Below are 12,009 nucleotides of genomic sequence, written 5' to 3'. Positions count from 1 at the left end.
GTTACTTGCAACCTAATACATAGATTTATATTTCTTGACTATCTTAGGTCAAAGAAGTCTATTTATATGACAACGTTCCTACCATTAGCTTACCCTTTTGCAGAAATTGAGTTGCTCTGAAAAATTAAATGCCTTATCTTTTCTAAAACACACTCTGATGTCCCAACTCTTCACCATCATCAGGCTATTTTCTCCTCCTTAAAAGCTCTTCCAGGCTTCTATTTCTGTCAGAGTCCTATCCTTACTATATGTCTGAGTTTAAATAAAGCTTTACTGAAATGCCTTCCTTTCTATGAACTCTGATAAAACGTGTTCATTTCTATACTATCTCCCTTACAAGAGAATAAATTCCCCAAGGGCAGAGGCAGCGCCTTATCACCCACTGACACCAGTGCCTTGCATTGTGGTGAACAAATCTGTGTTTCAATTCTGTTCTCAATGTGTTTTGCGTTTCTTTCCCTGGAACGTTCTGAAGGGAAGGTAAACAGGTTAATTGAATTCTGTCTGGGGCCAAATTTCACATGTGGCTTTCAATAGCTGGGATTCTTAGCTGGTCTTTAGGAGATCTACACAACCCTAAACTTGTAAGCAAATATTCTTCGTATATTTTTCCAAAGGCAGAATCTAAAGCCTTCATGAGATTCCCAGAGAGGTCTGCGACTCCTAAAAGGTTACAAAAGCCTGGCCACCTGCGGGTCTAGAGGCAATTGCTGAAAAACATTTACCAACCACGTACTATGTGTCAGGAACTATGCTAGGCTCGTTCCGTGTAAGTTATCTTGTTTTATCCTTCTAGCAGCCTAATGAGGTAGTACTTGTTATAGCAATAACAGTGTTAATAGTAATGACTGCAGCTCACATGACCGGTGTGCCTCCTATGTGCTGAGCACTGTTCCAAGTACTTCTAGACATGAACTCATTTAATACGCCCTCAAATCCTACAAGTGATATGTACAATTCTTCCCCCTTTCACAGATGATGAAGCTGAGGCCCAGAAAAAATTGTGTAATTTGCTTGAGTTCATGCAACTCAGGGCAGAGTGCTGGTGTTCAGTCTTAACAGATTGACTCCAGAACTTGCTCTCAGCCTCTCTGCTGTTAGGTTGTGAGTGACACATGATAAGGGCTTCCCTGGTGGCTCAGTGGCAAAGAATCTGCCTGTCAATGCAGGAGACGAGGGTTCAATCCCTGGGTGGGGAAGATCCCCTGCAGAAGGATGTGGCAACCCACTCTAGTTTTCTGGTCTGGGAAATCCCACGGACCGAGGAGTTTGGAGGGATACAGTCCCTGGGGTTGCAAAAGAGTCAGACACGACTTAGCAACTAAACAAGTGCTCCTAAACTGAAGTCAAGCTTTTCAGCAAATCACCCAAGGTTTTAGAGCTAGAAGATGGTAGAAGTCCATTTTGAACCTACTGAATGTATGAATCTGTCTCACTTCAAATCCTTTTGGAAGTTTCAGAAGGGTAGATTTTAATTCTTCACTAAATGTTTAATAGAATTCGCCTATGAAGCCATCTAGTCCCGGACTTTGTTGGAAGATTGTTAATCACAGTTTGCATTTCACTACTTGGGATTGGTCTGTTCATATTTCCTATTTCTTTCTGGTTCAGTCCTAGAAGGTTGTACCTTTCTGAGAATTTCTCCGTTTCTTCTAGGTTGTCCATTTTATTGACATACAGTTGCTCATAGTAGTTGCTTATGATCCTTTGTATTTCTGTGGTGTTCATTGCAACGTCTCCTTTTTAATGTCTAATTTTATTGATTTGAATCCTCTCCCTTTTTTTCTTGATGAATCTGGCTTATGGTTTATCAGTTTTGTTTTTATCTTCAGAGAACCAACTTTTAGTCTTGTTGGTCTTTGCTATTGTTTTCTTCATCTCCACTTCATTTTTTTCTGCTCTGATCTTTATGATTCCTTTCCTTCTACTAAGTTTGGGCTTTGTTTGTTCTTTCTCTAGTTGCTTTAGGTGTAAGATTAGGTCATTTATTTGAGACTTTTATTGTTTGTTGAGGTAAGATTGTATTACTATAAACTTACCTCTTAGAACTGCTTTTGCTGTGTCCCATAGGTTTTGGATTGTTGTGTTTTCATTGTCATTTGTCTCTTGGTATTTTTTAATTTCCTCCTAATTTCTTCAGTGATTCATTGGTTATTTAGTAACATATTGTTTAGCCTCCAGGAGTTTGTGTTTTGCCTTTGAACAATGCCCTAAATGGGCTTGGTCTTCTAAGGCTGCAAAGAGAGGAAAAATTTGGGGATTTTTGTTTGTTTGTTTGGGGGGTTGTGTGAGTGTGTGTGAGTGTGTGTGTGTGTGTGTGTGTGTGTGAGTGTGTAGGAGTAGTAGAATCCTTTCACTACTTAGGAGGAGGCAAAAACATTCATCACCAACCTTAAACTCCACGAAGGCAGGACCTGTACACATAGCAAGCATTCAATAAATATGTGTTGATTCCATCAACCCATGTGTTTACCAAATCAGAGATAGGGTCTAGGGCAGTTCATTCAGCAGAGATTATTGGCAGGTGCTTAAGCAGGGGCTGCAAATCCAAAAGACTAGGGAGGTATCAGAAAGGAGTGAAGTGACTCTTTGGGTTATAAGGGGCAGCTGTTGTGCTGGCGTCAGGCTGCAGTTCAGAAGCACTAAAGTACATTTAGATATTTTCACTCCCACCATCCTCACATCCAACCTCTGCACTCAAGTACAGGGAAGTCACACAGCTAATAAAGGAATTGGGATTCACATCCTGATAGTATGATTTCAGGATGAGCACCACTGTCCCCCAGGTGTGGATTACATACGTGCAAGCATGGAGGTGAATGCAAGTAAGAGAAGCATCATGGTGGGATGGAGTTCTCCCAAGAAAAGGAAAATCTCACAGTGTTTGTGAACAGTTAGGGATTAGAAGGTGCTTCGGTGTCACAGTGGTCTGTAAGTTTTTCATTTTGTTTTGTTTTTTGGCTGCCCCATGCAGCTTGTAGGATCTTAGTTCCCCGACCAGGGATTAAACCTGCACCCTTGGCAGTGCAAGTTCCAAGTCCTAAACACTGGACTGCCAGGGAATTCCACAGTGGCCTGTAAATTCTGAGGTGGAAATACTACACACCGTCTGCCAGGGGGGATGTATAGTGATGGTTCATTCTTTGCTTTCCATGTTCAAGCTTTCTGTAAATAACCTCTGAGCAGCAGTCCTTTCCATAAGAAGGAAATACCATCAACCTAACCGACAACATATCTTTATAATGCTTTTCTGACATGGGTAATTGATTTGTTCCAAACCTCCTGTGTTCTCACACAAGGTCTTTCTCATGATGAGTGACGCATGTTTGCAGAGAACTTTGATTCATCCTCCTCTAGGCCTAACCCTTAAAGGCACAGGAAGGAGGAGCCAGGAAGCTTGAGGGTTATGAACTTTTTGCTAATTTTATAATCCTAGTCACCAAGAGGAAATTTACTGAGTCCAACAGGATCGGAGCTGAGTTTCTTGACCTTGGCACTGCTACTGTGGTGGGGGCTGTGTTGTTCATTGAGGATGTTTAGAGCATCCCTAGTCTCAACGCACTAGATACCAATAGCAGCCTCACCTGTGATGACCAATGTCTCCCTCCAGACACTGCCAGATGGCCCTGAGAGACTGGAGTAGCATCACCCCTGGCTAAGAACCTGTGACTTAGAGATGCAGACACACAAGTACACAACGGACATGACATGCTCACCCACAGCGTACATAGTCACCAGGACATGGGGACTTCATTTTTTGGGGGGGTTGGAGAACTCTTCTTGGTTTGCTTTTTCGTTGGATGGGTTGTTTTTTGTTTTGCTATTGTAGTGTTTTGTTTGTTTGTTTTCCTTCATTTTGTTTCTATTGGTTGCTTGCCTTTTAATCTGAAGAGGAACCTTTGCTTCACTCTTGACTCTAATTTTTTGTGTTGGTCCATTTCACAAAACCTTTTCAAAGAGTTGATTGTAACCGCTAACACCATAGGCCACAGATGAGTGCTTGGCATTTTACACGAGCTTTTAAAAAATTGAATCATCAATAATAGGGCAATCCTATTACATCTGTCTTGTGGATGAGGAAACTGAAACACAGGTGATTAAGTCACTGGACCTGGGCTGCACTGTTTTTGATCTACAGAGTTGGGTTTCTCTCCCAGGCTGTCTGCTGCCATTGTTTGCCTTCTTGTCCAAGACGCTGTATTACCCTCCTCTTTGGGGTAAGGCCCCCAACATCACTAATGCATGACCCTTCAATTCCTGAACTCAGACTGTTAACAAACATGGCAAAACCTGGGCTACGAGTTACCACTCACTCACGTGCTTTGAAATCCTGTGTGGTGTGCCGTTTATGGAAATGTTGGTTTCATCACTGGCACTGATTGTGTCTTTCTCTTGTCACCTCCAGAGTGTCTCTACGTGTTCCCCTGCCAGTGGAACTACCGTCCTGATCACTGCATGTATGGAAGCAATTGCAGAGAGGCGGAGCGGGAAGGTGTGTCTGTCCTGCACGGAAATCGAGGTGTCTACCATGACGAGAAGCAGCCAACTTTCAAAGCACTCTATGAGGCGATCCGAGACGTAAGTGTGTTCCCGTCCCCGTTCAGCAGGCTTATCAGTGTGATGCAGTGCATGCGCTTTGGTCACCCATCACTTTGAAGGTCAAATAATTCCTCAGAAGCACTGAATTACACCAGTTTTCCCCAACGTCTGTCACATTACGCATTACGCCTCTTGCTACCTGATACTGTACCTTACTCACTCTTGACTTACTATTTCCAAGTAAGTCACTCATTTTTTCCCCTGAAATAAGTTCGCTGAAGGTGGAAATGTCCTATCAGAAAGAGAAACCCTGTGCCATTTGCCATAATAAAGGATCATAGGTCAGGGTAAACATAATATTAATACAATAAAAATAAAATTATATTATTCAACTCAAGCTAAGCATGTTGCCTGGTTGCCAGCTCCAGCCTGTTGAATGAACAAGTTTCAAGGTGGTCAGTTAGGCAAGGAGCCAAACCGAAGTAACAGTCAAGTCCTGCCTGCTATAACTCACATACTTTGGAAATGCAGCTTTCCACATTGCCTTTCACCTTGAAGTTGCTGGGGGAAAACCAGCAACAGCTACTTTCAGAGATTTCTCTTTTGAAACTTTCATTCCAAAAAACAGGACTATAGGGGTCATCCAACTTGGGCCAATTATTGGGCCAAATCTGGTCTGTTTTTGTAAGACATGTGGGGTAAGAATGGTTCTTAAAGAGTTGGGAAAAAATGAACAGAAGAATAGTTTGTGACATAAGAAAGTTTTGTGAAATTCAAATTTCTTCATTCATAAATAGAGTCGTGTCAGAGCATAGTGACAACCATTCATGTATGTATTGTCTGTGGCCACTTTTATGCTGCAGAAGCAGAAATGAGTCACTGTGATAGACTGTATGACCCACAGAATCTGAAACATTTATTGTCTAGCCCTTTACAGCAAAAAATTGCCAATCCCTGACATATAGCCTATAGATTTTATTAGAGGGTTTTTTCCTTGGGTTTCCAAGAACCCTCATGATTCATGAACGGGCTTGGTAGGGGTGAAGTGGGAGTGAGCCCTGCAATATAGTAATATTTCATACATTTTTGCATGTATGAAAATAGGCATTTTGCAAAGCTGCCAATAAGCAAGACATAAGAGACCACTGATTCAATCCCTGGGTCGGGAAGATCCCCTGGAGGAGGGCATGGCAACCCACTCCAGTATTTTTGTCTGGAGAATTCCATGGACAGAGGAGCCTGGTGGGCTACAGTCCATAGGGTCACAAAGAGTCGGACGCAACTAAAGCCACTTAACACGCATGCATGCAAAGAGAATCCCAGAGAATTCCAATTCTAGAATCCCCAGAATTGTCTTCTATGGAGGGAAAATATTTCACATACCTATCAGCTAATATTCTTTCTTCCCCAGGTTCCTGCTGATTTAATTACATAGAAAATGTGTTCTGTACTTAGTGATATCACATTTCGGTATTCAGACACTGACTCCAGGTGCAAACCCATTCAGGAGTACACATGGAAGTTAAAGAAAGCTGCCGCAGACGTGGACATCAGAACCACGCCTTCGGTTGTTCTGTGTCTATCAGCCCTGGTCTGGGATTGAGCAACTGTGCTTCTAGAATTACAATCTCTCTTGTTTGTTTTCTGGGTGGATCAGAAAATAGGCCAAATAAATGTTTCATAAAGGAGCCTGGCTAATACACTAACTGAGTTTCCTCAGTTGGGCCTAAGAAGACAATTCTTCAATTCTCATTCATTTCAATCAGGACTGTCACTAACTCCATCCTGAAACTCGAGTAAAGATGGACAGACTTCATCATAAAAGACATATTTCTTCACTCCACCACTGTGTACTATAGTGCAGTCCGGTCAGGGCATCAGTAGACCTGGGTTCAGATCCCAATATTATCACTTTCTGCTGCTTAGTTACTAGCTCTCTGTTCTTGCCTTTTGCTGTTATTGTTCAGTATGTAAGTCATGTCCAACTCTTGCCGACCCCATGGACTATAGTACTCTAGACTCTATGGGATTCTCCAGGCAAGAGTACTTGAGTGGGTTGCTGTTTCCTTCTCCAGGGGAGTTTTCCTGGACCAAGGATCAAACCCACATCTCCTGTATTGGCAGGCAGATTCTTTACCACTCAGCCACCAGGGAAGCCTCTTCTTGCCTTACTGGGCCTCAGTTTCCTCATCTGTGAAATGGAGATAATATTTTCTAAAAGGTGTTGTTAGAATTCAACATAATGATGGTGTTTACACTTTTCAGTACAGTGCCTGATGTAGAGTTGTGTTCAACAGTTAGTAGAAGTTGTTTGCCTGATAACAGGGTCACACTTTTTTTTTCTTACCTCTCACTCTACGTTTTTTCCTTTCTTTCTTCTTCTCTGAAAATATCCCCCTCTCCTCCCTCTTCCTTCTTTCCTTCCCTTCTCTTTCTTTCCCTCCTCCTATACCATCCCATCCCCTCCCCTTTTCTCCCCTCAACTCATGTTCACATACCCTAACCCTGGGTGTATGTTTCTGTAAAGGGGAAGTATGATCTGCTCGCACTATGACCCAAGGAAAGTTAGGTACCAAGCAGACATCCTGCCAGTGACTTTTTCAACAATCATCTGTGAAGAGCCTGTTTAATGTAGGAACAGTCTAGGTTCTAGGAAACTCAGAAATCAACAAGACCAAAAACGATAAAACCTGCTTCTCATGAAGCATATGTTCTGGGTGGATGAAGCCAGACAATATTCGTATAAACCAAGAAATAATAAAAGTCCTTTCAGACAGTGAGAGATTAAAAGGTGACCAGAGCAGGGTAATGGCTATCCTGGATGGAGAGGAGGATTCACAAGCTCAGGTCCTCAGGGATGCCTCTGCCCAGCCTGAGCCTTGATCCCTGGGGGCAGCCCTGGGGAAATCTAGGGAGAGATCCTGCCAAGTAGAAGAAATAATGTGGAAAAGTCCCTGAGGCAGGAATAAGTTTGTGGGAAGAGGCTGCAGTAACCAGAATGACCAGAAAAGGGGAATGAGCAGGAGATGAGCATAGAGAGTTCCAGATCTCATTGAACATCTGGGGAAAGAGAGGAGTTTGAATCTTATTCTAATTGCAGTGGGAAGCCCCTGCAAGAAAATGATGTGCTCTGATTTATGCTTTAAAAATACCTGCTTGGTAACTGGTGGAAGGGCTGCAACAGTGAAGACTCAAAGGCTCCTTATGAGGCTGATTACAACCATCCAGGCGAGAGAGGGGGCCAGCAGGTACTTGTGCGGTATTAGGAGGATGGGAGGAAGGGGCCGGATTCCACATACGTTGCGGAGACAGAGTTGACAGCACTTGCTGATGGACTAGATGAAGGATATGGGGAAAGAGAGGAATCAGAGATGAATCCATTGTTTCGACCTCTTTTCCTATCACTGGGGGAGACAGTAGTGGAAAGTTTTCGTTCATGCTAAATGTATCTGACTCTTTGTGATTCCATGGACTGTAGCCCGACAGGCTCCTCTGTCCACGGGATTGTCCCAGCAAGAATACTGGAGTGGGATGCCATTTCCTATTCCAGGGGATTCCCGACCCAGAGATCAAACCGGCTTCTGCGTCTCCGGCATTGCCTGCATCTGCAGGTAGATTCTTTACCGCTGAGCCATCTGGGAAACTGCAGAAGAAGTCTCTCAGTGGTCTAAATTGTTTTGTGAAAGAAAAAGTGTTCCAAACATAGTCTCGGACAGAACCTTAACCTCCTTTTGGGAAGAAAATCACATTTCTGATAAACTCGGTTAAGCAATATTTCTGATAAACTTTAATGGATTAAAACTTGTTTTGGGAAACTACACACCCACCCACTCTGCTGTCAGGCAATAGTATTCTGACTTTTCATCATTCTTGTTTTCCTTTTTTTTTTTCTTTCTCTAGTCTTTTTGTTTAAAATGTCCTTGCCAACAGTGAATCTTTGACTTGACCTAATGGGAGGCCTTTTCCCTTTTGCTGAGATTGTAATAAAACTTTGACTCATGCTCATGATTAGGTAGTCTGAAAGATTTGTTTGGGAGAATACAGACATATTCCATAGGAAAGCAGGATAATCTTTTTAAAGTATGAAGTGAGATAAAACCAACAACAAATATTCAGTTCACTGATGATACATTTCACTAGTAGTTGTTAAACTCGACTTCATGAGATCACTATAGTTCCTTTATTAAGATTGCTATAAAGGCAAAGAAATATGAAGAATTCAGTGTTTTATTGTAGTAGATTTCAAGTATATACTTGAATTTTTTTTCAATTTTATTGAAATATAGTTGATTACAATGTTGTGTTCTTCTGTACAGCAAAGTAATTCAGTTATACATACGTGTTTTTTTTTCTTATTCTTTTCCATTATGGTTTGTCACAGAATATTGAATATAATTCCCTGTGCTGTACAGTTAAGATCTTGTTGTTTATACTCAAATCTTGATCTACTCAGCAAGAGCATGGTATATCGAATATCCTGTTCTGGGAAATACATTGGGATGGTCAGAAGGTTCCTTTGGGCTTTTCCATAAGATGGTATGGAAAAAGCCCAAACGAACTTTTTGTCAACCCAATATTTGACTCTTAAATTTTAAGAGCTTTTAGAACACAAATAAATCATCTTTAAAAAAAAAAAAAAGTAAAGACACTGAGCCCCCAAAAGGGTAAATGATGGCCTGGGGTTGCACAGGATTGAATCGGGGTTTGAACTTTGGTCCTGGGAGGTCCTTTCCACTGTATCTAAAAACATACCAACTGTGACTGCGTGTTTCCAGTAATTCCCTGTGTCATTTCCCAGTAAGTTATTTCCTTTTTAAATGGCATTTGAGTAACTAAAATAAACTTTTCCTTTTTTTTTCCACTCATCTTTCAGTTTCCCTTTCAAGACAATCTCTTTCAATCCATGTATTACCCTCTTCAGCTGAAGTTTTTGGAGACTGTGCACACTTTATGTGGACGAATTCCACAAGTTTTTCTGAAGCAAATTGAGAAAACAATGAAAAGGGCCTATGAGAAACACGTCATCATCCATGTTGGCCCCAACCAGATGCACTGAGTCACAAGTCAATTAGGCATCTCATGAACAAGGAAATATTCATCTTCAAGCTGCCTGGATCTCTTTTATGTGAATATTTCATGGTGCTCTATGACAATTGAGTTTTAAAAGCCTTGTTAAATATTGCTAAATTAGTTGCCCCTAAAAGGAAATATGCTTTAGGTTTTTCCTAATATGCTATTTATCTCTCTGTTGTTTTTTTTAGTGGTATTATTGCTCACTTAACATTGTTGAAGCAGGTTGAGCTAGCTGTGAAAAGGAACTCTCGTGAGCCCTCCAGTTCCCAAGTGTCAAGAGACAATGGCAGTGACATCTGTTGTGGTGTATTTTATCCAATTTTCTTGAGACTCTTTCTATGCAATTGGTTCCCCCCACTCCTTGTTATAAAAGTAATACATGCTTATTATAAAGCAAACAAACTTTAAAAAATTTTAGAGGGTCTATAGGTCAGTGGACCAAAATCAAGATGAGATTAGCCATAATCCTATCAACTAGGGAAAAGATTTTTTAGTGTAGTCTCATCTAGCCTTTTTCCCCCTACTTCTGTATTTATTTGCTGCTTGTCTTTTCCATCATATAACGTATCTAAAACAGGTAGTCTAAGTAAAACTTGAACCCTATGCTGAGATTTATTATGTAGGAGACTAAAAATTTAGACAAAATGATTATGTTTACAGTGCTTTATTTAAAATGTGTCTGGGACAGAGAAGCTCATCAAGATTAGGAGACCGCTTGAGATGAGATTAAGGGAGTACAAGCTGTGCACACACCCTAGGTTTGTCAGAGATCCCACCATTGAACCATTGTTATAAAGAAAGTGAAAGTGAAGTCCCTCAGTCCACTCTTTGCGACCCCATGGACTATAGCCCACCATGCTTCTCTGTCCATGGGATTTTCCAGGCAAGAGTATTGGAGTGGGTTGCCATTTCCTTCTCCAGAGGATCTTCCCGACCCAGGGATCGAACCCAGGTCAACCCCTCATCAATTCTTTAAGGTTGAGGCACTTAGTTTTCAGGCAGGAGCCAGCTATGTCCCCCTTTGCCTGGCAAAGTAATAAAGCTATCCTTTTCTACTTAAAAAATAATATGGGAGGAGCATTCAATTTTAGCTAATTGGGCAGTGATAAAGGGTGAAGCCTATCTGGGTTTTGTTTTTTTGGTTTTTTTTTTAAGAAAAATTGTTTGTTGTTGTTTAGTCGCCAAGTTGTGTTCAACTCTTTGAGACCCCAAGGACTGCAGCATGCCAGGCTTCCCTGCCCTTCACTATCTCCTAGAGTTTGCTCAAACTCCTGTCCATTGAGTCAGTGATCCTATCCAAGCATCTTTTCCCCAGTCATAAGACATGTCTATTCAGCCTCTGAAAGGAGAAATTCAGTAGTGATGTTAAACCTAAGCAGTCTGTTTAGCAGAGATGTGATTTTGTGTTTGAAAGTGAAAGTGAACGTGAAGTCGCTCAGTTGTGTCTGACTCTCTGCGACCCCAGGGACTGTAGCCTACCAGGCTCCTCTGTCCATGGGATTTCCCAGGCAATAGTACTGGAGTGGATTGCCATTTCCTTCTCCAGGGGATCTTCCCGACCCAGGGATCAAACCTGGGTCTCCTGCATCATAGACAGACGCTTTACCGTCTGAGCCAAACAAAAGCATTTTATCTCTACTTTGGTAGGTGTGGCTGTGTCTCTTTAAACTCTTGGGCAATAGGTGGAAATTAAAGGCCAAGTTGGAATATAATGTGTACAAATAAACAGTTCAATGGATTCCACTGGCAAGAAAATTCGTCTTCCTGCCAGCCTTAGAAAGATCTCAGTTGTTTTTTTTTTTCCTTCTCTAGGGTTATCTAGCTGTGAGCCAAGGAACCAGGCAGGTCTTATCACCTAGCTACAGTACAGGAAGTTCTATATTCTTTACCCAAAGGGATCTAACTTAATCCCTAGTGGCTGCTATTAGCATAAGGGCATTTTGCATAATGCTTTATTATCTCTCCAAACATGTGCATAATTGATCTCCTTGATGTTTGCAACAGCCTAATGAACTTGGTAGGGACCTGCATCATCTCCACTGGGCAAATAAGGAAATTGTAATACAAGGAAACATATCCAATGTCATTACTGTTCTATAAGATGCATAGATATGTATAAGATACATCCTGTTTTACAGAGAAATTTTGAGGAACAAAAATTTTTATTTTTCATCACAGACAGCTATCTGAAGGTTTAAAAGGAAAATGTTTTGTTTTGGTAATGCAAATATGATAGATATCCTATATATTGGAAGGCAGTAGGATATCATAGGGCTTCCTTGGTGGCTCAGATGGTAAAGCGTCTGCCTGCAATGCAGGAGACCCGGGTTTGATCCCTGGGTTGGGAAGATCCCCTGGAGAAGGAAATGACAACCCACTCCAGTACACTTGCCTGGA

The 12,009-nt window shown here is 41.6% G+C and overlaps 1 protein-coding gene across 1 annotated transcript in view; it reads left to right on the top strand.

Moving 5' to 3' along the window:
• GXYLT2 (glucoside xylosyltransferase 2) overlaps positions 1-11,392 on the top strand; it is an 82,131-nt gene extending 70,739 nt beyond the window's left edge. Inside the window, exons 6-7 of the mRNA XM_070776323.1 lie at positions 4,406-4,578; positions 9,413-11,392. Coding sequence (XP_070632424.1) covers positions 4,406-4,578; positions 9,413-9,595 — 356 coding nt within the window. The 3' untranslated portion in view covers positions 9,596-11,392. The remainder of the gene's footprint in view (positions 1-4,405; positions 4,579-9,412) is intronic.
• The last annotated feature ends 617 nt before the right edge of the window (positions 11,393-12,009 follow it).

The sequence above is a fragment of the Bos indicus genome, chromosome 22, assembly GCF_029378745.1.
Source record: "Bos indicus isolate NIAB-ARS_2022 breed Sahiwal x Tharparkar chromosome 22, NIAB-ARS_B.indTharparkar_mat_pri_1.0, whole genome shotgun sequence".
Lineage (NCBI taxonomy): Eukaryota > Metazoa > Chordata > Mammalia > Artiodactyla > Bovidae > Bos > Bos indicus.
Note: the sequence above shows the minus strand (reverse complement) of the source record. Positions and strands in the feature narration are given on the sequence as shown.